We start from the raw sequence: 27,017 nt of genomic DNA, 5'->3' as shown, positions 1-27,017 counted from the left end.
ATAAAATAATTTACCAACTAACCCTTTCTCTGACCTTAATTCTTATGATTATGGGGAAATTCTTGAAATTTGTAGTTTGTAAAGCACATATACTAAAAACAAGGGCAGTGAGTATATTTTTTGTTGTCTGTTTCTATAGCTGCTAGTACCATACTAGGTGTTCCCTTAAGAAGTGCTTTTCAAAGGAATGAATGAACATGGGTGTATGCTGAATTTTAATAAAGTAAAAAAAAAAATGTCATTAGAGGCCAAGGTTGCTTTAAAAAGCCAGAAGAAAAACTATTTTCTTCTCTCTAAATAAGGAAACTAGATGCCAGAGATAATACCAGAAGGAACTCTCAAGAAAATAATCTTCTGCTTTTCCTAAGAAGCAGTGAGCCGAGACTTCCCCTTAGTGGTAAAGCTGTGGGTTAAGGAGATATGCAGCTTCCTTACCCAGATACTGTCTCTACAAAAGGGAGCATTGAAATTCTTCTATTTAGCAACAAAGAACTATTTTGAGAGAGGCCTCTGCTACTAGAGTTATCTCTGAATACATGAATCTTCTGAATTATCTACTAGACACACTGGAAACCCAATTAAATAATAGTAGGTACAATTTATTGAAAGCTTACTGTGTTGGATGTAGTGCTAAGAATTTGACATGTATTTATCTCCAGAGAGGTTCGATAACGTCTCAAGGTCACTCAGGTAGGATTAAGTGACAACTGGGATCAGATCTAGATAATGTTCAGCTTCAAAATACATGTTCCTACAACTATTAATCCCCCACTATCTACTTGCTAAAATCTGATATAATGTTCATTAAAAATATTCTGGAAACCTAGCAGTGGGGAAAATACCATTTATAAATGTAAGAAAGGTTTAGCCCCTGACTTCTAGACATAATTTAAAATAGAAAAAATCATATTGACACTTTACATCAAATGACTTGGCTACGTGTTTTAACTATGCATGGGAAAATGGGTGAAGAAATTTGTGAGAATAAGAAAATTTTCTTTAGATGAGGTAGGAAATATTTTTTAAAGGTAACATCCAGGGGCTATAAACTTAGGAAGAGAAGGCTTCCATTCTGACACAAGATAACTAGGCTCCAGAGCCGAGGAATGGAAAGAATTGAGGGTCAAGCCCGACTAATGTGGCTCAGTGGTTGAGTGTCAACCTGTGAACTGGGAGGTCATGGTTTGATTCCTAGTCAGAGCACATGCCCAAGAGTCAAGGTGAGTCAGTGAAAAAAAAAGGGGGTCTCAAAAGGTTTGGTTTGAAAAGCATGTCATCATTGGACAACATCGAAGTGTCAGCTCTTTGCCTGACTCCATTGCCCTGTCCCTCCCACATAGGTACTAGGGAATTATAGGAAAGGAGACAGAAATCTCTGCCTCCATGAAACTAACATCTATTGAAGGACACAGATGATGAACAAATAAACACATAATTATATACTGTAATGCCAGGTTGATATGAAGTAAATGAAAGCAGGATATAAAGACCAAGAATGGCAGGGGCAGGAGAACCTAATTTTAGAAAAGTGGCCAGGAAAGCCCTGTCTGAGGAGTGATCAATTGAGTGGATAGCTGAATGAAATGAGAGAGTGAGCTATGTAATGATCTCAGCAGTGTCTGAGGCAGAGGAACTAACTGTGGTTGTAATGAGATTGTATGTTTGAGCATCAGTGAGAGGCCAGCATGACTGGGGTGGAGTGAGTTCTGAGCAGTGGTAGGAGATGAGGCCAGAGAGATAGTCAGGGGTAAGGTCCACAGCCTTTCAGTTCATGTTTAGGAGTGGGGATTGTTTTCTGAGTGGATAGGAAGCCATCATCTATAATAATAAAAGCGTAATATGCAAATCAACCGAACGGCTGAACACCAGAACAACCATCTGGATGACCACACTGACACTCACTGGCACCAGGCCAGCCAAGGCGGGTGCAATGTGATTGGTTGGGGGACCCCGCCATTGACCCACGATCGCCCCACAAAGGGAGCCAGTGGGGCGATCAATCGAGGGGGGAGAAGGAGTGGTGGCAGACGAGGGCAGTGCCAGGCCAAGGCAGGTGTGGGCGGGGGGCAGGGCCGGCAGCCGGAGGGAAGCCTGGGTGCTGGTAGCCAGAGGGAAGCCAGTGCTGGCATCTGGGGGAAGAGGGGCCTACCCTTGCACGAATTTCGTGCATCGGGCCTCTAGTAGGGTTATAAGCAGAGAAGTAATGTAACTTGTGTTTTGAAAGATTATTCTGGCTGCTGGGTAGAAAATTGTCTATAGAGGGCAAGATTTAAAGCAGTGGACTAGTGAGGAGTTTTTTTCAATAATAGATTGCCAGTTAGAGATTCTGAAATCAACTTACTGGATTATGACCCATTTAAAATATATATATATATATATATATGAAATATCAGAGTGTATTACATATAGTAAGAATAAGTAATATTTCTTAACATTTTTGTTTCAGCTGTGTGTGTGTGTGTGTGTGTGTGTGTGTGTAAGTGCTTGAAATATAAACTATTTACAGGGTCATGGTGAAAAAGCAAGACAAAAACATTGAGTTAAGAACTATTTTAAATAGTACAGGTGAGAGATGTGACATAAGCCAGGGTGATCACTGTAAAAGTGGTAAGAAATGGTTGAATTCAAACTATATTTTGAGGATGGATCATATCTGACATGCTAGTGAATTAGTTGTGGAACTGTAAGAAAGAGAAGAGACATCCTTGACTTAGAGGGTTGTGGTCTGAAACTAAAATCTATTTGGATGCCAAAGTCTGTGGGAGACTCAGACTTGGCAGGAGTAGTAATCAAGATTTAGCATTGACATGTTAGCAAGGAGAGCTGCTGAATTTAAAAATACACACTCAAAGCTAATTATTTACCTCTTACTGTGATAATAAAAATCTCAATAAAAGAAAAGTCATCAGTGGTTCAACAGCTGTTAAATTTTAAAAAAAGTGTTTTTATTGATTTTTAGGGAGAGAGGAAGGAAGAGGGATAGAAACATCAATGATGAGAGAGAATCATTGGTTGGCTGCCTCCTGCACAACCCCTATTGGGGACCAAGCCTGCAACCCATGCATGTGCCTGACCAGAATAGAACCAGTGACTTATTGGTTCATAGGTTGATGCTCAACCACTGAGCCATAATGACTGGCTGTTAAATATTTTTAATAGATGGTTCTATCTCATTTTTAAAAGCTATTTCTAAGATTGTTATGATTTATAAAGTACATAAAATATATTGTCTTAAATATGCAAAGACATACAAGTCATTAAAAATTTAATTTAATATTATTAAGTATGGATTTCTATTGGTCCTTACAGTCATTTTGCTTTCATTCAGAAGATAATGGACTCTTAAGAGCTTAGATTATTTCTCAAGGAACTAGAAAAAGAAGAAAAAACAAAGTTTAAATTTAGCACAAGGAAGGAAATAATAAAAATTAGAGCAGAAGTAAAATAGAAAAACAATCTTTAAAAATCAATGAAATTAAGAGTTGGTTTTTTAAAAAAAAAGATAAACAAAATTAACAAATCTTTAGCTTGACTTTGAAAAAGACAATACTCAAATAAGTAAAATATGAAATGGAAGAGGAGACATTACAACTGATGCCACAGTAGGGGAAACTATCATAAAAGACTACTATGAACAATTATACACCAACAAATTGGATAACCCTGAAGAAATAAATAAGTTCCTAGAAACATGCAACTTAACCAAGACTGAATCAAGAAGAAACAGAATATCTGAACAGAGCAATAACTAGTAAAGAGGCTGAAACAATATTCAGAAACCTCCCAACAAAGAAAAGCCCAGGACCAGATGTCTTCACTGGTGAGTCTGCCAAACATTTAAAGATTAATGCAAACCTTTGAAGCTCTTTCAAAAAATTGAAGAGGAGGGACAACTTACCGATTTATTTTATGAGGAGAGCATTATCCTGACACCAAAAACACTACACACACACACACACACACACACACACACACACACACACACACACCCCACTACAGGCCAATATCCCTGATGAATATACATGTAAAAATCCTCAACAAAATACTGGCAAGCCAATTTCAACAGCACATTAAAAAGATTGTTATATACCACGATCAAGTGAGATTTATCCCTTCAATGCAATAATGACCCAACATACACAAAGAAATTAATGTGCAGCACATTAAAAGAATGAAGAATAAATATCACAATAGCACCTAAATTGATATTAAAAAACCCCACATTTAATAAGATTCAACACTTTGATAATAAAACTACGTATTCAAAAAACTAGAAATAGAAGGAAACTACCTCAAGATCATGAAGGCTATCTATGAAAAGCTAATATCATACTCAATGGTGAAAGACTGAAAGCTTCAGAAATAAGGCAGGCATGCCCACTCTTACCTCTTCCATGCAACATGGTACTGGAAGCCCTAGTTAGAGCAATCAGACAAGACAAAGGCACCCACATTGGAAAAAAATAAGTAAAGTCATCGCTGTTTGCAGATAACATGGTTTTACATATAGAAAACCCAAAAGACTCCACAATAAACTTGTTAAAACTAATAAACAAATTCAACAATTTTATATCATACAAAATGAACACACAAAAATCAGTTGCATTTCTATAAACTATTAATTCAATAGCTGAAAAGAAACCTGAAAAAACAATCCTACTTAGTATAGCATCCAAACAAATGAAATACTTAGGAATAAACTTAACAAATGAGGTAAAGGCTTGTATACTGAAAACTACAAAACATTGCTGAAAGAAATCAAAGAAGACATAAATAAATGGAAATACATTCTATGTTCATGGATTGGAAGACTTAATAGTGTGTTAAAATGTTCATACTACCCAAAGCAACCTACATATTTAATGTAATCCCTATCAAAATCCTAATGGCATTTTTTACAGCAATAGAGAAAAACAATCCTATTGTTCATATGGAACCACAAAGCACCTGAAATAGTCAAAACAATTTTGAGAAAAAACAAATCTGAAGGTATCACACTTCCTGGTTTCAAACTATATCATAAAACTATAGTAATCAAAACAGTATGGTACTGGTCTAAAGACAGACGTAGAGACCAAGAGAAGAGTATGAAGCAACCCATGCTTATATGGTCAACTGATCTCTGACTAGTGTGCCAAAGATGCACAATGGGAAACAATAGTCTTTTCAACAAATGGTGTTGGAAAAATTGGATATCCACATGTTAAAGAATGAAGTTGAACCCTTATTATATATCATCTACAAAAATCAACTCAAAATGGAGTCAAGACTTAAAGCCTAAAAGTGTAAAACTCCTAGAAGAAAATCTTGGAGGGAAAGCTTCATGATATTGGTCTTGGCAATGATTTCTTGGATAGGACACTAAAAGCACAGGCAACAACAGAAAAAATAGACAAGTGGATCTATATCATACTAAAAAGCTTCTGCACAGCAAAGGAATTCACAGAGTGAAATGGTAACCTGTGCAATGAGAGGAAATATTCCAAACCATATATCTAATAAGGGGTTAATATTCAAAATACATGAGGAACTTCTACAGTTCAATAATAAACAAACAAAAACACCAACTAACCCAGTTTGAAAACTGGCAGAGGACCTGAATAGACATTTCTCCAAAGAGGTCGTATACATGGCCAATAGACATATGAAAAGGTGCTCAACATCACTAATCATTTGAGAAATGCAAATTAAAATCACAATGAGATGTCACCTCATATCTGTCAGATTGGCAATCATCAATAAATCAACAAATAACAAGTGCTGGAGAGGATGTAGAGAAAAGGGAATCCTTGTGCACTGTTAGTGGGATTGTAAATTAGTGTTGCCACTATGGAAGATACTATGGAGATTCCTCAAAAAATTAAAAGGGGCGCTGCCTTATGATCCAGCAATTCCACTTCTGGGTATTTATTAAAAACAACACACACACACACACACAACACACAAACACACACACAAAACAAACACTAATTCAAAAAGATATATTTACCCCTATGTTCATTGCAGCATTACTAGTATTAGCTAAGATATGGAAGCAACATGGATGTCTATCAGTAGATGAATGGATAAAGAAGAGGTGATATATATATATATATATATATATATATATATATATATTTCAATTATATATATGAATTTTCATAGGAATAGTATTTTATATATGAATATCCTTGCCATTATTGACAATGTGGATGGACCTAGAGGGTATTATGCTAAGTTAAATAAGTCAAAGAAAAATATATGATTTTACTTATAAGTGGAATCTATAAAAACAAAACTAATAAATATTATACAAACAGAACCATAGATATGGAGAACAAGCTGATCATTGCTAAAACGAGGGCTGGGCCAAAATCGGTTTGGCTCAGTGAATAGAGCGTCGGCCTGCGGACTCAAGGGTCCCAGGTTCGATTCCGGTCAAGGGCATGTACATTGGTTGCGGGCACATTCCCAGTAGGGGGTGTGCAAGAGGCAGCTGATCGATGTTTCTCATCAATGTTTCTAACTCTCTATCCCTCTCTCTTCCTCTCTGTAAAAAAATCAATAAAATATATTTTAAATAAATAAATAAATAAATAATAAAATGAGGCCTGGGAATAAAAAAAAGTGTAGTTGGAAAAAAATGAGCAGAATACTTAAATAGTCATTTCTCAAAAAAAAAAAAAAAAGATATACAGCCAACAGGTATATGAAAAAAATGCTCAAAATCTCCGATCATTAGGGAGATGCAAATAAAAACCGTAATGAGTCATTTACAATGATGAATCAATCACACCTGTTAGGAAGACTATCATTAAAAAATAACAACACCCAAAAGATACCAAGTGTTGACAAGGGTGTAGAGAAATGGAAACTCTGTATACTGTTCATGGGAATATAAAATGGTGCAACTGCTATGGAAAACAGTATAGAGGTTCCTCAAAAAATTTTAAATAGAACTACCATATGATCTAGCAATCACACTTCTGGGTATCCAAAAAAAAAAAAAAAAATCCAAAGCAGAATCTCAAAGAGTTACTTGCACACTCATGTTCATTGCAGCATTATTCAGAATAAGATGTGAAAACAGCCTAAATGTTCATCAGTGGATGAATGAATAAAGTAATGCGGTATAGAAATAATATTCAGCCTTAAAAAAGAAGGCAATTTTGCCACATGCGACAACATGGATGAATCTTGAGGACATTATGCTAAGTGAAATAAATCAGTTACACAAGGACAAACTGCATGATTACACTTAAATGAGGTGTTAAAAATTATCAAACCAATAGAAGCAGAGAGTAGAATGGTGGTTTCCAGGGGTTAGGGGAGGAAGAAATGGGGAGATGCAATTCTTCAACGGGTATAGTTTTAGTTACATAGGATGAGAAAGTTGTAGAGATATGCTGTATAACATTGTGCATATAGTTAACTCTGTGTTACATATTTAAAACTGTGTTAGGGTGGTAAATCCCATGTTAAATGTTCTCACCACGATTTAAGAAAAGAAACTCTGGCTATAAGCTATTGTACAATCTTAGTAGAATATGTGTTCAGATGGTTTCAATTTTGTTTAGGGTTTTGTTTGCTGGTTTACTATAATGGTAAAGCATTCTTACCCATCCTTGTGTGGTCCTTTTTGTGATCAGGGCAGGATTTATGACAACGCTCAATGGGATTCTGACTGTGTGTTAACATTTGAAGAGGCACACAAAAGGCCTAAACTTGACAATGTTTCCCTCCCTGCTTTGAAACTCCCAAAGTTTGTCATCCCTTTGAGCTAAGATCCTTATTCAGGTCAAGTTGTTTCCAGATAGTCATTGATATGTTGATACATAGCATACTTCAAATAATCTCCTCTGCTAACAGCGAGTAGATGCATTTTGACTTATTTTGAGAATTAAGGTCAGATCCGAAAGAGAGGTAACATAACACTAAGAGGTCGGGGTGAGGAAGAAAGGGAGGGGGAGGTCTTCAGAAAGAGAAGACTGCAGGGGAAATCCGAACAGCGGGCTTTTGCCTGTGCTTGGGAGCGCCCTTCCTGTCCTCATGGCACACATTTCTACCATGATTGGCAACTTTTAAGGAGAAAGGCTAAGGTCATGATATGAAGTTTCCATTTCTTCTCTTTTTCCTCCCTCACTCATTCTTTTTTTTTTTTCCTGCAAAAGCTAGCTGTGCTGTGTCAATATTGCACCTGCCACTGTGACCTCCTTATAGCTCCATCCTCTAAGCAGTTGGCCACCGATGCAAAGTGCTATGAATGCAGCTTGTGGGGAACTGAATATTCTAATGTAAAATAGGAAACTACATGTCCTGATCTGTCAAGCGAGGGCATCAAGCTAAGTGATCAGTACGATGGCTTTAATTAAAATGCCATATTGGAGAAGCACTTGTATGAATGAAAACACTTTCACTTTTGCCTCTGATCTCTGAGGAAATGTATGAAGTCTGAATTTGTCACAACTTCCCAGGGGTGACTCTTAGTTGAAATGTCACTGACAGCTTGTGGTTTGGACTTTTTTTTTTTTTTTAAACTCCAGGCAGAAACAACTAGAAGCCATCAAACAACTGCAAGAAGATGCTGTCAACCGGGCAGCCAGTCAACGGCTAGAGGATGCAGAGGAGCAGGTAGGGTGGCCTTTGACTATATTATATTTAGAGGAAGCCTCCTCAGATGTCTTTAAAACCATGAGATAAAAATGGAGAAGGAACAACAACAGAAAAAAAAAAAAAAAAAAACCAAAGAGGAACTGTGAAGTTCAGTCCCTGGAGACTAGCAGTGTGCGGAGGAAGTAAAGGGGGCGTTGTAAAAGAGGCGGTGTCAACAGTCTGCTGCGAAAGGAGGCAACTCTGCAGAAAGAGGCAACTTGACATCGCAGGACTGTTAGGGCTGTGGATAGAGCTCGGGCACACGAAGCCCATGCAAACCCAGAATTGCAGAAGTTCAGTGGAGGCTTATCACTTCCCTGAGAACAAAAGCACATTTGCAGTTTCCTGTGCATAAGAGTGTGCACTCAATTGCTTTCTTTCCGGGACACACTGTGAAAAATTCCAGTATTAACTGTACGCCTCCAGGTTGAGGACCGAGAGGGCACAGCCCACTCTGCCAGGGAAAAGACGAAGTCTTTGCTGCATCAATCGGAGGAAGCAATTTCAGAACAACTGAGTCTCCAGACTGTACATACCGAGTTAGTGAACACTTGCCAGGCCCTGGAGCAGAAGACAAGGAAACCGAAAAGTGAGTAGCAAATATTTGTGATGGCCCCATTTCGTCCCCTCTGAGGTGGGGTGAAGGGACTGCAGCCATTTTTAGAGATTACAGCTGCTGCATTAATGAGACATGTATGACAGTGAAATGGTTCCAGAAGGCGTACTGTGGGCGTTCAGAGGCATTTGCCTGGTAGCTAGGTAGATTGCTTTAACCACTGGCTTTCCTTTCGGTTGCTAAATTTGTCCGGGACTGTTAATGCTTTAAAAATTAAATAAAACTTCTCAATATCTGTAAAAGTAAACAAGGGAAAAAAATCTTGCTCGCCTGGGATATTTGAACCTGCAAATTGTTTATGGATTCTGCCCTGATTTCATTAGCTAGTTTGGACCCATCTTATGGTAGAAAAGACCCTTCCTCTCTGTTTCCTTTTAAGCGGTCATTTTAGGTTTGGACAAAGTAGTTATGAATTTAATGTGTGTCAAAATATTAAATATGTGTGAACATTCTTTTAAAATGTATTCTTTACATATATATTTTTGCTTTACAAGTTAGAATATTTTTTCGTTTTTCTATATTACCTAAAAGTGGGTAAGTGTTTACTAAGGATTTAGGTAAGAAGACAACTGTCAAATTACAGATGTCAGATTATTTATAAGTTTATTTTATTCTAAAAATGTGAAAAAAAACCACCATAAACATATAAAGCTTATTTATTTGACAATGTGTCAGACAATTGCTTTTGTTCAGCCAGCTTCTTGTTCTAAGTATAAATGTTCTTTTTATAGGAAGCTATTGGTTTGGATAATAAACAACAAACTATAAGCTTAAGGCAAGCTAGAGATGGAACGTCTCAGATGTGTTTATTTTGGATTTCTTGTACCCTTTCTATTGTTATCTGAGATAAGAGTTTAAAGGAACTGGCTAGTTCTAAAGTAGCAGTGGTTATGCAACATATTATTATTATTTTTAAACTTGGAGAACTTGCTAGCTTTTAATAACTCTAAGTATTGGATTACGTTATTTCACTCTGTCACACTATGTAAGGCTTGCTTTGAATGACACCATCTGTGTGTTATTTTAATATTGCCCAGAGGGCCTCAAAGAAGGTCCCTTTAGGATTAGAAGTGTTCATGTTGAAGGCATGAATAATAACCAAATTTGGTTTATGATGTGTTTGCTTTGGACACTATGCTAAAAGGACTAGTCTTTTGGTCCAGTTATATTTATCTTTTGATTAAATCGATACTATACACCCCCACCCCATATTTTATAAAACTAAGAATTTATCACTCCTCCCAAACCCCCATGATTTCTTCTTAGAAGTCAACTTTTGTAACTTATCTCAAAATATACATTCCTGCTGAAACCGGTTTGGCTCAGTGGATAGAGTGTCGGCCTGCGGACTGAAGGGTCCCGGGTTCGATTCCGGTCAAGGGCATGTACCTTGGTTGCAGGGCACATCCCCAGTGGGGGTTGTGCAAGAGGCAGCTGATCGATGTTTCTCTATCATCGATGTTTCTGACTCTCTATCCCTCTCTCTTCCTCTCTGTAAAAAATCAATAAAATATATTTTTTAAAATATACATTTCTGATACTATGAACTTGCTACTGTCTTCCTAGTTTATCCTCAGGAGATAATTGGTCCAAATATTATTAAAATTATTAAACTATTCAACCCAGCTGCCCTGGGTTGAATGCATGCATTTTCTTTGGGGTGGATCAAGTAGAGTAGATGCCTCCTTTCTGTCCCTAGGTGCTCACAACCTGCTTGGCTTTAAGAACTCCTCTACTTAACTGTATTTTTTGCTACATAAAGAAGGCAAACGTGTCAAGATTATACTCTTACAACCATTTGCTTTTGAAGGTCTTCCTAATAATTCGCTTAAAAATCAACTTTTGCAATAATAGGGAAACTTAGGTAGCAGATATTTTTGACAAGTTCTGTAGAGCAGACTTTCCAGACAGGCTGAACAAATGTCATTGAGGTAAGACGGCGATCACACAAACATCCTCGTACCTTCTGCCATGACCACTGCCACCACATGCTGTTTGAGTTCTGAGTCAACATTTGAATTCTGGGGTCAGAAAATAAAAATATTGAAATCCATTGGTTCTTCTGAAACTTTCTGGTTGGCTTAATAAAGTCCTTAAGTATTTAAAGCAACTACTTGCTGTTCCATCTAAGAAGGGCTCACTAGCAAATGGTGTGGGAATGCAGTTGTTTTGTTCATCTGCTCAGGTCAATGACAGTGGTCACAGACTGGAACTAGGAAGCTGTTTATGCCATTTGACTAGAAATTCTGAACTTGGTGCTTAATGAATAATATTGTTCAGCTTTTCAATTTGCCACCAGGACTGGACTGATTTGCGACATAACCAGCATACATGCTTGCCTCCATGAACTGTGCCATTAGAACTGCTAAATTTCTTGAATGGTTACTTATAGGTTTTCTTCTGCTTTTTACCTTTGTGCGTACCTAAGTATCTTGTTACAAAGGCAATACTGGATGAGTAAATTGATGTTTACTTTAAAAAGGGAATAAAAACATCTTAGATCTAGGGTGTGCACTCAACATACTGGGGTGAATCTAACATGAAACATACACTACTTGATCTAATCTAAACCATAACTCCTCTACTATTCATCCCTTTTTTTCTTTCCTATCTGACATGAAATTATCACTGAGTCACTCATTTAATAGACAACGAGGGAATTACCTTTAGAAACCAGGAACATGTCATTGGGGAGAGAGCTTGAGAAGGTTCTGTTTATTATAACTCCCTTTTTGAACAGTGTCTATGTATGAACTGTATAGTTTAGAGAAGGCTTTCATTCTAGATAATCTCACTGGAAACTCTTCTAGCTTGCTATTCTTAGCATGGAGGTCATGAGATATGGGACAGACAACAGCCTTACAACTTTGCGGATGGATGCAAGGTGAGAGCCCCATGACCTCAGCAGTCAGTACACAAGAGGGAAATGAGACAGGAAATGGGGCATTCAAGGTGATGGAGACACTTTAGTACAGTGGTCGGCAAACTCATTAGTCAACAGAGCCAAATATCAACAGTACAACGATTGAAATTTCTTTTGAGAGCCAAATTTTTTTTTAAACTTCTCCTAACACCACTTCTTCAAAATAGACTCGCCCAGGCCATGGTATTTTGTGGAAGAGCCACACTCAAGGGGCCAAGAGCCGCATGTGGCTTGCGAGCCGCAGTTTGCCGACCACGGCTTTAGGATAGGTGTTGAAATGTGAGCCAAGGAGAAAACCAAAGTCAGATATAGCTCTCTCAACACCTCGAATGGGATGGGGGCCTAGATTTTCCCCCATGAAGGGTGCTGGTATGGATGAAGTAACCTAGGAGGCAGCATAGCTTAATGATTAAGAGCATGCGATTTGAAGTTAAACCTATATTCTGATTCCTGCAACAGAGAAACTGGAGAGAGTTGGGCAAATCACTTTACCTCTCGGAGCCTCAGTATCCTCTTCCAGAACATGCAGCAGTCGCTCATTTATAAGTCACATAACAAATGCGAAACAGTAACTAGTGCTTGGTCATACTTGGTGCAGTCTGTTCTGCAGGGCATATTCCTGTCACATTAATTGCCTCATTCATGATTGGCAGCTGGGTAGTGGCATGTTAGTTTACTATGGAAGTTAGATTGTTTTACTCACGATTTCCCTGGGAATAAGATCTGGTTGGAGGGACTAGAACTATAACCTTCCTTGGCTGCTGACAGGCAGCGGGAGCCCTTTCTGCCGTCTTTTAAGAAAATTCAAAACAAGTGTCTGCTTCTGGGCCTCGCTCCCCAGAGAAGCGCTGCCCCTGCCATGCGGGGCTCTGGCTTGTGGCCAACTGTACCACCCCCTGCATTCACTTTGCGGCCGCCCTGCCTCAGAGTCCCACTGCCATCAGCATTTTATTAGCACCCGCCAGCACCGGGCCATTTCAAGGGTCAACAGTATCTGGTATCCTGTGAGGCAGCCTTTGGCCGTTTTCCCGTGCATGTCTGAGTGACCCCAGTTACCTTCCTAGGTACTAATAACTCAATGACTGTGTTTGTTAGTGCTCTGGTTTCTACCTATCTCGAACTCATCAACCCTGCTATTTTTGCTCTTGTTCTAGTGTTAAAATTATTTTTTATGGATGAATAATGAGCATACCATAAAAAGTTCAGATCTTAACTTTACTGTGCAACCAGTCTGACAAATGCACATGGAAACACAGAATTTCTATAACCCCAGAAAGCTCTCCTGTGCGCTGGCCAGTCACTCCCCCTTCCCCGCCTTCACCACCACAAGGAGCAACCACTGACCTGATCTCTGTCACTGACGGGTTAGTTCAGCCTATTCCGGAATTGAGTTATACAGTATGTACTCTGCATGTGCCTGCCTACTTTCCCTCAGCATAGTATTTATCCGTGTTGTATTTATCAGTGGCATGCCCTTTTGATGGCTTAGTTGTATGTCTCTGTATGAACATTCCATAATTTGGTTATTTTTTTTCCTCTTGGACATCCAAATTACATACAGTTTTGGGTTGTTATAGAGAAAGATGCTATGAATATTCATGAATGGGTCTTTGTGTGGACATATGTGTTTTTAAAAATATATTTTTATTGATTTCAGAGAGGAAGGGAGAGGGAGAGAGATAGAAACATTGATGAGAGAGAATCATTGATCGGCTGCCTCCTGCATGCCCCCCTCCTGGGAATCGAGCCCGCAATCTGGGTCTGTGCCCTTGACCAGAATCAAACCTGGGACCCTTCAGTCTGCAGGCTGATGCTCTATCCACTGAGCCAAACAAGCTAGGGCTGGACATATGTTTTTATTTAGCCTAGGATAAATACACTAGGTCATAGTGTAGTTAACTCTTAACTTTTCAAAAAACTGCCAAGCAGTCATCTGTAGCATTTGCAGCATTTCACACTCCCACCAGCAATGTGTGGGAGTTCGAGGTGCTCCACAGCTCCGGCATTTGGTGGTGTCAGTCAAAAGACTGACATTTTCGCCACTCTTCTGAGTGTCTCATTGTGATTTTCATTTGTTATGCTGGTTGGCTGTATCTTCTTTATGAAGCATCTAAGTCTTTTGCCCATTTAAAAAAATACAGATTTTTATTGAATTAGAGAAGAAAGGAGAGGGATAGGAAGATAGAAAATCACCGATTGGCTGCCTCCTGCATGTCCCCTACTGGGGATCGAGCCCACAACCTGGGCATGTGCCCTGACTGGGAATAGAACGGGTGACCTCTTTGGTGCATGGATGGACACTAAACCACTGAGCAACACCAGCTGGGCATTTCCCATTTTCAAATTAGTACATTTGTCCTTTTGTTATTGTGTTGCAGCTGCAGGATTTTTTTTACATAACATATATAAGTCCTTTGACAGATATATGTCTTGTAAATCATTGTAGTTTTCAATGAACCCTGATATTTTTAATGCACAATTTTATTGAACATGAGGTAACATATATTGCTATAAAAGTCCTTACTCCCTAACAGTCAACCATAATTGATAGCTAAAATTATTTCAGCTCTAATATTATGGTTTTGATTTTAAACAGTCAATTAATTGCGGGCCTTTGCCTGAAAGCCTCATTGCACAGTCATTTAGAAAACTGTTTTATCTCAGCTTCTTCCAAAGGCAATGTATCCAAGACACCTGGTCCCAGCCTACAGCACAGATGGCAACAGCAGGGGATGCAGTGCCCATTTTTTTCTTGCTTCCATGTGAAGCCTAAATGTCCTAGAGACATGGCAGGTCCAGCTCCAGAAACATGAAGGAGAACGCAAAGGTGAATGCAAATTAGGGTCATAAGCCAGCTTGTTTTGCCTTGTGAAACATATGGAAATACTTGCTACACATTGCACAAAGCATCTGTTGAAATAAGGTTTACAATTTGAATGTTTGGAGATGGACTGTTTCTAAAACCCAAGATTGCCTCGTAGGCAAGCAGATGGGCAATTTAGATTAAGTCTTACACTAACTTGTTATTTCTTCTGAAACACAAGCTTAATTTGGAAATTCAAAGACAGTGTTTTGGAGATATACAACCTTCAGAAACATAATGTTCCCAGCCACTTTTGAAAGCTTTGGTTGCTGTTGCTTAGATGTAGGTCAAGAGGAGGATGGGACCTTATTTCTTAATATAGTTGACACAGAGAATTTTTAAAAATTGAATATTTATTAGAGTTCTAAGTATTAAGAATTTTTAAAAAGTTTAAATGACTCAAATATGTTAGAAACTAATGTCCCGGTGCATGGATTCATGTACATTGGAAGGAAATTAATTAGAAGAAATATTTTAATACCGCTATTCGCCCTTTCTCTATAATAGAAGTGTCAACCAAATTGATGATTGACAATGACAGATCAAAACACATGCGTGCGATTGGTGCCAGTGAGAGCTTTATATATGTCACGCATGTGTGAGTCAACTTAGCCTTTTATTTAGAGAGAATAAACTTGCTTAATTAGATCTGCTTTCTGATTTAGCTAAACTTTTTCCAGCCCAGCGAAGCACCCCAACTTCTCTTTTATGTAATTGTCAGCAACAAAGCAATAAATATCAACATGAAGTAGATTACTATTGAAGATCATGCAGGTAGAAAAAAAGGGTAAAATATTTAACTGTAGCAGTGTTTGACTATATTCTGTACAGTGAGAAAACCTGAAGTCATTTTCAATGTCCACCATTTCTTCTTTTCAGTCAGGTCAAGTTTCTAAACTTTCTAAATCTCCCTTGTCTTGCTAATGAAAAGAAAATAGGATTCTACTGAGTCTCCTATCTGCTTACTCCAGGACTTCTGTGAGAATCAAATGAGATAAGGCATGGGAAAACACTTCACAAACATTTGGTTGAACTATAAAATGTTTGCACCTGGCTATAAAGCAAGTTGGGTTCCTTGGCTGAAGAAATTCCAGGAGGCTAATCACTAGGGAGAGGAAGCCAGGCATTGCTACATGATGTCATTACCCAGCACTCACAGTGATTGTTCTGGGCTGGGCTGGGCTGGGCTGGGCTGGTCTGTGGGCTGCATTTTGTGCCATGGGGTCTTGGCAGCATTGGCTGTGATTTGGTGGGGTGTCGCTCCAGGGTGGTGACAGGGCCTGTGTCCCACTTGGGAAAAGCTGAGTGTTGGTTTGTCGGTGCCAGGTCCATGGTGCAATTTATTTTTAAATGGCCAGTGTGTGTCATGGTAGCTCCTGCAATGAGCATTTGCACCCTGGTGGTCAGTGCTCGTCATAGCTACTAGTCAGAAGGAAGGACACTTAGCCTTTTATATACAGAGGTAGTTTTAAAAATATATACTTTCTCCTTAGTGGGGCTAGTTACACTATCTCAAGCTTAGTTGAGAAATTAGTTATTTTTTAAAAATACTCTTACAAAATAGACTTTTATGTGGGTAAATTTCCACATAATTAAAGATTTTTAAGCCTTTTTCTGAAAAAAATTTTAAATTAGATTATGTATTTTTATATATATTAGCATTGTTTTCATGGCTCAGAATATCTTCAGGCTATTGCAATATCAAACATTTTTTATTTAATTTAAGATGTGCTTTGGACACCAGAGTAGCTGCTGTTAATTTTCTTGGCTGTTAGTGATTTAAAAAAAAAAATAGTGGCAGCTATTAATAGGCCTCCATCTAGCAGAGCTTCCTACCCTCATTTATTTTTTGTTTTTAATCATCTGTGGGCTGAGAACACAGTCAGCTTGTGAGAATTATGTATAAATTCAGAGCCCACTTTCTGAGTGGAAGTGTGAGGCATTCCCACATGAAGAAAAGGCATGGATATCAACATCTATTTTGGTTGTTCAAAAACTTTGGGCCTATTTTCTGGTCTCGGCTATATCTCCAAAGAGTGTGGAGTAACATATAAGTAGTATGTTATATGTAGTTCAAAGAGTTAAACAGTATTTTTCCCATTTCCATTATTCTAGAGATGAGAATTTGGAAGTTATTGGGAAGCAGATTTTAGTTAAGCAGACACATATTTTTAATTTCACAAAAGAGTACAGTGAATTCAGCACCGAACCGAGTCTGATCTCAGTTCCATGAATAACCAGTTATCAATTAAATCCTCTGGGCATCAGTGCTCGCATGATCTCAGACCTGCTTGTAGGACTCTGGGATTCTAGGCCTTACTTCTAGGGCTCCCATCCTTATAGCTCAAGCTCAGGCTTATTGGAGAGGATTTCCATATTGGTAGGGTGGACTGAATGACCTCTAAGGTGTATTCCCATTTTAAGATTGAATAATCTAAGACTCACATCTAGAAGACAATTCACTTGCATCTATCAAGGTCAAGTTTAAATACCTGAGGGTGGTAATGGTTTTTCGGCTCCCACCTGCTTTCTTCTCCTGTTGCTTTGTTTTCACAAGTCGCCAGTTGGGAATGCCACTCTCAAAAGTCCTAGTTTTCTCTTGCCTTTCCTCCGGCCCCCAGTTTAAAGCTGTTAAATGTTTATGAAATGAATGAAGGGAAAATGAATTGAAATATCAAGCTGGTTATGAATTCTCTTTACAGCAACAATCAAGTCACTAAGAAAGAAGTTAATCCAAGGACAACCCCATGGCTTCCTGTTTCAGGTAAAAAAATAAAAAGAAAGAAAAGAAACAAAACAAACCTCTGCAATATGTGTTTAGTGTGGGAATGATGTGCAAACTGTGTAAGGTTCCAAAGCTAATTTATAATGAATAGTAATTTTAATCATAAAGTTAAGTAACCAACTTAGAAGAAAATGGTGGACTTTGTTGTCTTATGCACTGAAAATGGTTAGCAAAACAAGAGGGAAGAGCTCACATTAATGAATGGCTTGTTGGAGACATTACATCTTTCAAAGAGGAGGCATTTCAGAACTTATTGTTAGAAAAGGCCAGTTTTCAGTCTCAGGCACCTCCTTTATGACACACTTGAATGGGCTTTGATGGTTACTGCCTCTTTTTTCTCCTGTTTGAATTAAGCTTTCAATTCCTTGTCTAGATATCTCAAGATATCCATGGGGGAGTTTAATGTATTTCTTTTCCTTATGACACTTGGTGAATTTCTTCTTTTTGTTCCTAAATGAAGAACATAAGGAACTGGAGGAGGGAGGAGAGAAGGGTGATATTCACATGTATCTGTTTCCAGGCCATAATGTAGGCACATCTGGTTAAGCAGGAAAAAAGATTTATTCATGTGGGAGATTAAGCTAGGCAGAGTTCCTAAAAAGCCCCCTGCAATAAGTTGAACTGGAATAACCTCCATATCTAAATATGCTTTAATCATTTTAAGAACACCAGTAAAGTTTTCTATTATAACGTAACTATGATAGATATGTAGCTACCTCTTGGACTAAGGCCATGATTCTATTGCTATATAATTTTCATAGGCACCATTTTTACTATTCAGAGTTATGTCTCCCAACAAGCTTCTTTGGCCTCTGCCTAAAGATTTCAATGACCAATCAGTTTCCTGTTCCTGACCTTTGGCCTTTATTTCTTTAGTAATGCGGAAATTGGCAATGAGAGGTTAACAATTACAAACTTGTTCCCTTAAAGTAAAACACACAATAAAGAACTGGTCATTTCCACCCTCCTCAGGTAGCATTCTCTTTCTTAAGTCTAATATGTTCTGTATCTTTGACTCTTTCACCATTCTGTCTTTGACAATACTCCACAATTTTCCCTTTACAGAGCTGTTTAGATGAGGAATTTCCTCATTATGATCCTTTGTCCTGCACAGATACAATTCAACAACGTCTTCAAGAACAACTGGTAAGTTTAAGCTTCTTGAAACGATGCAAATGTCATTGTGAATCAACTCTATGCCAAAATAGAAAATTAAGTCCAGTATATGTTAATATACCTAGAACTCTATACTGCAGATGGAAACCTATTTATTTTCTTGATCATGTTCATGAACACAATCCTGGTAGACCCTAAAAAAGGTGATGTTTAAATATTTTTATTGTAGTATTGTGAAGAATTATATAACTAAGCTTGCCCCTCACCCATACCTCTTTCCTTGAAGCCTTTGTTTATATGAAAGTGTCATTTATTGGGAATCCTACCTAATAATAGACAAATATGCAAATTGACCGTACCTTCGCTATGCCTGCGATTGGCCAGGAGGCGCGGGGGGGCGGGACTCGGGGTGGCCGGAGTGGCCGATTGGGCCCGCGGGACGCTGAGCTCGCGAGTTGCCAGCGGCGGCTTGAGCTCAGCGTCTGTGCCATGGCTGTGCTGCGGCACAGAAGGGGCCTCTGGGGCAGCGAGCTCACGTCCCACCACGGACCATCAAAAGCGGGGGAGCTGGGTGCCTGTCTGCTCAGGCACCAGGCCTTTCAGAAGCCTTCGCCGTGCCGGAGGCTTCTGAAAGGCCTGGTGCACCAGCAGACAGGCACCCAGCTCCCCCGCGATCGAAAGCAAAAGCGTGGGAGCTGGATGCCTGTCTAATCAGGCACCAGGCCTTTCAGAAGCCTCCGCCACGCTGGAGGGTTGTGAAAGGCCTGGTGCACCAGCGATCAAAAGTGTGGGAGCCTGGGAGCTGGGTGCCTGTCTGCTCAGGCACCACGCCTTTCAGAAGCCTTCGCCATGAGGCCTCTGAAAGGCCTGGTGCACCAGCGGACAGGCACCCAGCTCCCCGTGATCAAAAGCGAAAGCGTGTAGGGGACCCTACACGTGCATGATTCAATCATGCACTGGGCCTCTAGTAGATTATATTAACTATTCTGTTAAAAGTTATTTACCTGTGATTTTGAAAATTTTATTTCTATTGTTGAGGGTATTATAGATGTCCCCCATTTTCCCCTGCTTTGCCCCCCTCCGCCTGGCTCCCACCCACCTGAGGCCTTCACTGCACTACTCTCTGTGTCCCTGGGCTATGCATATAAATTTTTTGGTTAATCTCTTTCCCCCATCCTTCCCTCTGAGATCTGTCAGTCTGTTGCATGCTTCCATGTCTCTGGACCTTTTTGTTCATATGAGTGAGATCATGTGATATTTGTCTTTCTCTGACTCACTTATTTCATTTAGCATAATAATCCCCAGGTCCATCAAAGCTGTCTCAAAGGACAAGGGAATTGATTATGTTATCATTCTGTTCAGTTATGGAACTGTGGTTTTTAATAAGAATTATACTTTATGCATAGAGTATACTCTTTGATCAAAGTCATGAAAGCTTTGTTACTTGGCATCATTAATTTGCTTCCCGACCTCTCTTGCAGGGTTATTTGAGACCAGTTATATTCTTTCTACCTTTGGAGATGAAGAGAGTAGATTATAAAGTGTTACGTTACACCACTTTAGATAGCTAATATTACTTGACTTTCTTTTCAGAAGCAGTGTTGCCATAAACAATATAGTGGTCAAGAAGCAAGATTACATAAGACTCCCCTGACCTTCAAACATACATGCTGGTACACACCCCTGCTGGGTAAGCCTGGGTAGCCCCTCTCCCAGACCTTATCAGACAGAGCTGGGGTAGGGTTATTTTCAAAAGGAAAGTAATCACAATTCTATTTGTATAGGAAGAGTTGCTGAATATTTGGATATTTATCCCTGAATTTAGTCAATCAACTTATGTTTCAGCACCTACTCTATGCAAGGCACCATATTATGTATAATAGATAATAAGTCCTAAAATAGCTCACAGATTATTGGTGAGATAAGACCTGGGCTCAGAGAAGGCTCCCTAGAAGAAAAGAGAGTTGAACCAGGCCTTGAAAGATGGGTTGCATTTGGAAAAGTAAAACTCGTGGAAAAACTATTTCAACTGGGGACAATGAATGAGGAAGAATGCAAGCCCAAAGAATGCAAATTCCTAAGTGCTTGAAGAAAAGTCAAGTCTGGACAAGTCATTTTGGACAAAGAGGAGTTGGATTGGGACACAGTAGAATCTAAGTGTGGAGCAGGTTGTGGGTTAAACTGTGGACTACTACTCAATGCTAGGCTAAAGAAAAAAAGCTTTATCTTAGGAAATGCTCAAAGTAGTGACATCTTTCATCACAACCTGGATGTGTTTAAAGCAAAAGTTAATGGCTGGTTTAGAAATGACAAAAATAGGGTGATTATCAAAATAAACTTAAGAAGGAATGAAAAGGAAGTGATTTGTAGATCATCTCAAGTACAGAAAGGAAAACTACTGCCACTGCCAATGGAATGGCCATTTGGTGTCAGACAATGATTAGTGTTAGAGGTGATTTTACTGACATTAACCCAGTGATAACAGCAACACAACAACTGCGACAGCACAGTTCTCTGCTCTTCACATATTTATTAACTGATTTCATTCTCACCACATCCCTAAGAGGTAGATGCTAATTTAATTCCCATTTTAAAGATAAGAAACATTGAGTTACTAATTAGCCTAAGCTCATGTGTCACTTTATATGTAAGTAAACTGAAGCTCAGTGTGGTTTAGTTATATAGCCAAGATCACACAACTGGTATGTGACAGAGCCAGTAGTTGAACTAAAACTTTGTGGTTGACCCCAAAGCCTAAATTTTTTTCCTATTTCCTATAGTCATTAAGACAAACAAAAACAAAAACTGTCTGTTACTCTGACAGGTTCCAACCACAATGTCTTTTCTCTTTAGGGATAGTACACTATTTCTGTAAAGGGCCGCATAGTAAATATTTTAGGTTTCACAGGCCATATGGTTTCTGCAGCAACTACTCAACTTTGCTGTTGTACACACAAGCAGCCATGGACAAGACTGAATGATTGGGTGTGACCATGTTTCAATAAAACTTTATTTACAAAAACAGACAGCTGGCTGGATTTTGCCCTCTGGCTGCAGATCCTTGACCCCCCTAGTTGCTTAGTAGACAAGGGTTTTCTGAACCCACACCACCTCTTTTCCCCCTGTTTTAAAAAACAAACAAACAAACACTTGGCATTTCTACCCTATATAATGAGACATCAAGGGAGGGGAGGGTTATGTTCAAGTGTTAATAGAATTGAATTGATTTCTGCTTTTTCAGAAATGGTCCCCATCTCAAAAGAGAGAAAGAAAATATACATATTAGTTTAAACCAAAAGTAAATTTGTTTTTATTCTTTTCTGTTTTTCTACAGATGCCTTGCATCTGGATAGTCTTACACTGATTCCAAGACCGTCACTGACACCTTTCTCATGTATAGCTTACCAAATCCATGCTTCAGGTGAAAGGCCCAAACATGGAAAAATAGAGGATGGTGCTTTGGATGTGACTAGAAGAACACACAAGTAAGTTAAAAGAGCAGAATATACCAAATATACCTACCCTCCTCTTCTTGGGCGGCCTGTTCCTGTTGCCTAACCTTTTAATCATTTAGGTTTTCATATCCTGAGATCATAACATTTTTATTGTGGAACTTTTCTTGTATAAAATTCTCTAACTTTCTGAACATTGACAGTTTTAAAACAAAAATGGCTCTGTAGTTTTCTTGAAGTGCAGTTTTCTTGTTCTTTTGAATTTCATAATATCCGCTTGGAAAGGTAAGAGACAAAAAATTAGGCTACCTAAAACGTTTCTCAGTGTTCAGAAATATACTATGCACTGCCAAGTTCGCTTAGCTAGGTGTTGATCACACATTTATTCCTTCGCACTCAGGGTTCTCAAGCCTTTGGGAACCCATCCCTGTTCTCTCACACACACCCTCCTCTGAAGCTCGTCTGCACTCGCTTACCTTTCTCAGTGAACAGACTGACCTTCCCTAGGAAGAGCTCAGGAACAGCAGTGGAGTTTATGGGCACTATCCACCCCAATGAAATTTCTCTCCTGAGTTGAGGGTGAGGAAGCAAGACTTTGAATTGCAAATTCTTCATTTTCATCTTTGGCTAGATTCTCTATAGTTTGTAACTTCTCTCTAATGACAGTTGGAGCTCTCTTTCATTATACCTTATGAAATCCATAAATCCATAGAACTTAATTAGGAATTTGGTAAAACTGGGGCGGGACGTGGCGGGGGGGAGCGAAGGGGAGTTAGGGGGAACTATGGTAGTTTGGTATGTGCAATTTTCTCACCTATAGTAATAAACTTCTCTATTGCCAGGTTCCCAGGCCCTGCAATTGGCCCCTACCCGGGAACAGATCTTTCTAATTGCATCAGGATGAATGATGACCTAAGTATGGAAGTGAGTGTTGGACTATATTTTTAACTTCACTTTTAGGACTCCCATATCCTGGTCCTTTTCTACGCTAATCTTTCCTTTTTCTTTCTTTCTTTTGTTTTTTTGGGTGTTTTTTATTTTGTTTTGTTTTGTTGTTTTGTATTTTTGTAAATACTGATGACTTAAGTTATGTATTTTCATCTGTGCAGGTAGATGGCTCCCCTAACCCCTGAGTTGTTCAAGGGTCAACTGTATTAAGGATACTCTTATAGCAAGTATGAGTCTTACACCACAAAACTCAAATGCATAAGAAATGTCAATCTTTGAGGGCAGGAAATTAAAATTCAGTTATTTGGGGTTTTTCTATGCCTCTGTAGTAGAAACTCAAGAATATATAATCAAAAAATTTTAACGAAGCATGCTAAATTTTTTGTTTGAGAGGCAGGCTGGTTTAGGACTTAAATTCACTAATGACTAATAAGAAGTCTCAGGTCCCATTGACCTACTCTTTAAGAAATGAGCTCAAGGCTAGATCTTTGAAGTGCTGGTACTTTGTAAAAAATCATACAGTAGAGCAATACCCAGAGAATATCATACTTGTTGCAGTGACGTGCTAACGGTACTTCTCCACCCAAGAAGAGAAGAACACTAAAGGGCTGAGGTCACTTGGGCAAGCTCCCCAGGTCATGAAACTGTATCTTGAGCTCCTTCCTTTGTCTACAGTCTGAGCTCCATGAGCTTCTCAATCAAATGGAGCAGACAGTTCTATTTTAGGGTCTGAAAGTCCACATTCTTTCATATACTAAACAATTCATCAATTTAAATTATTCAGTTAAATACATTTCAATATATTCACAGAGTTGTGCAACCATCACTGTGATCAATTTAAACACATTTGTTCACCTCAAAAAGAAACTTTATACCTATTAGCAGTCTATGCCTATTACTCCCTTTCCCCAAAACTCTAATCTTTAGGCAACGGCCTAAGCCATCAGTTGGACATCCCCCAAGGGCTCCCAGACTGCGAGAGGGCACAAGCTGGGCTGAGGGACCCCCCACCCCGAGTGCATGAATTTTGTGCACCAGGCCTCTAGTCTTATATAAATGAAAGCACACAATGTGACCTGTTGTGCCTGGCTTCTTTCACTTAGCATAATGTTTCAAGGTTCATCTATCTTATAAGTATTTTATTCTTTTTCTTTAACTGAATAATATTTCACTGTATGGATATACCACTTTTATTTTCCTATTAACCAGTTGGTGGGCATTTGGGTTGTTTCTACTTTTTGGCTATTGTGAATAATGCTACTGTGAACATTAATGTATACATTTTTGTGCAAACATATGCTCTCAGTTCTTTTGGGGTATATATCTAGGAGTGGAATTGCTGCATCATATGATAACTCTATGTTTAACATTTTGAGGAATTGCAAAACAGATTTCCAAAGTGGCTACATCATTTTACATTCCCAGCAGCAGTGTATGATGATTCTCATTTTCTTCACATCCTTGTCAATACTTGTCTATCTTTTCTGATTATAGCTAGCTTAATGGGTGTAAAGTGGTACCTCATTGTGGTTTTGATATGCATTTCTCTAATGACAAATGCTGTTGATCATCTTTTTATGTACTTGTTGACCATTTGCATGTCTTCTTTAGAAATATGTCTACCCATATCTTTTGTTCATTGTAAAAAAGGGGTTATTTTTCTTTTTACTACTGGGTTATGCAAGTTGTTCTCATTCTTTTTAAGTGTATGTGTCTGACACTTTTGTGTTCCTTAGTACCCATCCTATTGAGTAGCTAAGAAAAAGAAAAAGGAAATGAATCTATTTTTCTATTAACAGTTGTTGTACAGTTTTAATAAAGGAAGTTGAACTTGGAAGCATATAGGATATTTGGGAAGCTTACAGGATGTTTGTTTATTAGTAATTTCCTTTTTATCTGGAACTGATTTCACCAAGAAGGAAGAAACAAACATCAGTTGTAGACCAGGTACTTCGTAGGAAAGCATTTCCACATGTCATGTTATTAATCCTCTCTGCAACTTTGATCGTAGGTATTCTCTACCTTTACAGGTGACACAGTGATGTTAGAGAGGTTAAATAAGTTGCCTAAGATTACTCAACTAGTAAGCAGAAAACATGGGATTCAAATTCAAGTTTGTCTAGCTTCACAGGATAAGCTGTTCTCACTGCCCCTCTTAGAACACTGAGTTTGGGCATTTCAATCATACTAATTACTCATAGTAACCTTGGAAGTAGTTTTTTGGCTAAGAAATGTTCTGGCTTATGTATCTAAAAGGACCTCCCAATCCACTCTCATTAGAATTTGTGACTGAGTTGTTTTGTCTATGGTATTGATATCTATTTAAAAATAGAAGCTAACAGATATCGTAATAGAAACTCATTTCAAATGCTCTGCGGGGGTGGTGGGGGGTGGGATATATAGTTTCCCTGTTGTATTCTGTGCCATTTCTTCTCCAGTCCCAGGAATGAGGCTGTCGGCTGCACGTTGTGGCTGTTACCACCAATTCTCACCATTCCGTTTTCAGGTTTCTGATTCACTGAAGAATCTGCACAGCCTGTTCACTGCACAATTCACTTCCTCATGCCTGTCCCTTGAGTAAATCCCTGCCTCTCACCCCTTCGTGCCCCCACGCCCATTTCTTAAACAATGGAAAGCTCTCCTTAGAAAATGCTTTCCTAAGCATTAATAGTAAGTACAAGGAATTAGAATGAAATATGAGATGAAATATATAAAAATCATAATCTGTGTTCATCCCAGTGACCCATAAACATAAATAATGGTGTTTTCTTCACTCTTTGCCTTCAAACTAAAGAATTTTTTTTTATTCTTGAGAGACTTCATAATAAACAACTTGACCTGGCATTTGAGCCCCTGTCTTATCTGGTCACAACCTAACTTTCCATCCTTTCCTCATCACTGCCTATATTTGTTCCTACATGCCAGGCAAACCAGATAGTGTGTCTTGTCAGAATATATCACACAAACCTGTTTATGCTGTTTACTGGAAACATTTACACGTCTCCATTTCTCACATTATATTCAACTGTCAAGGCCTGTTTCAGCAACCAACAATGCCACAAAACCTGTCTTGTGGGATCAAGAAATGTCCACAGTAAGCATCTCTAGTCTTCCTTGAGGTGGACATCATAATGCATTAGAAGTCAAGAGACCTGGTTTTTCCCTGGTCCTTTTTCTGTGTAACTATGAAAAAGTCATGTCTTTCAGGCCTTGATTTCTTCATTTCTCCACTATCCCACTCAGGAAAATATAAGTAATTTTAGACCCCAGTAACTCTTTGTTCTCCCCTATTGTCACCTATATTCTGGTTCCATTATAATTCTTTGTTTTCTTCTATTTATTTCTGTAGTGGATTACCAGCTTGGTGGAGAGTGCCTTTGTTTGGCCACTGACAAATGTGCATCTATCTTCCTACATGAATTTGGTGAACAGTGGCTTTCCCATTAATAATTATTGAATGCCCATTTACTTACTTGTTTTTGTACTTCCTTCAGGTTCTATTTAAGATATTGAGAGTGAACACTATTGCTTTCTGATTCATTTTTTAGACTGGTGTTCTTGAGAACTTGAGGTTTATTTTGTTTTATTATATATTTTTTGGTAATCCTCTCCCAAGAATATTTTTCCAATGATTTTTAGAGAGAGTGGAAGGGAGGGGGAAAAATAGAGAGAAAAATTAATGT

The 27,017-nt window shown here is 38.7% G+C and overlaps 1 protein-coding gene across 1 annotated transcript in view; it reads left to right on the top strand.

Annotated features, from left to right (window-relative positions):
- IRAG2 (inositol 1,4,5-triphosphate receptor associated 2) overlaps positions 1–27,017 on the top strand; it is an 83,100-nt gene that overhangs the window by 26,333 nt on the left and 29,750 nt on the right. The window contains 7 exon segments of the mRNA XM_054718617.1: positions 8,523–8,610; positions 9,058–9,220; positions 17,736–17,797; positions 18,884–18,964; positions 20,528–20,624; positions 22,269–22,419; positions 23,229–23,310. Of these exon segments, the coding sequence (XP_054574592.1) occupies positions 8,523–8,610; positions 9,058–9,220; positions 17,736–17,797; positions 18,884–18,964; positions 20,528–20,624; positions 22,269–22,419; positions 23,229–23,310 (724 nt within the window).

This window comes from Eptesicus fuscus, chromosome 7 (assembly GCF_027574615.1).
Source record: "Eptesicus fuscus isolate TK198812 chromosome 7, DD_ASM_mEF_20220401, whole genome shotgun sequence".
Lineage (NCBI taxonomy): Eukaryota > Metazoa > Chordata > Mammalia > Chiroptera > Vespertilionidae > Eptesicus > Eptesicus fuscus.
The sequence above is the reverse complement of the archived record's forward strand: the minus strand, read 5'-3'. Positions and strand labels throughout refer to the sequence as shown.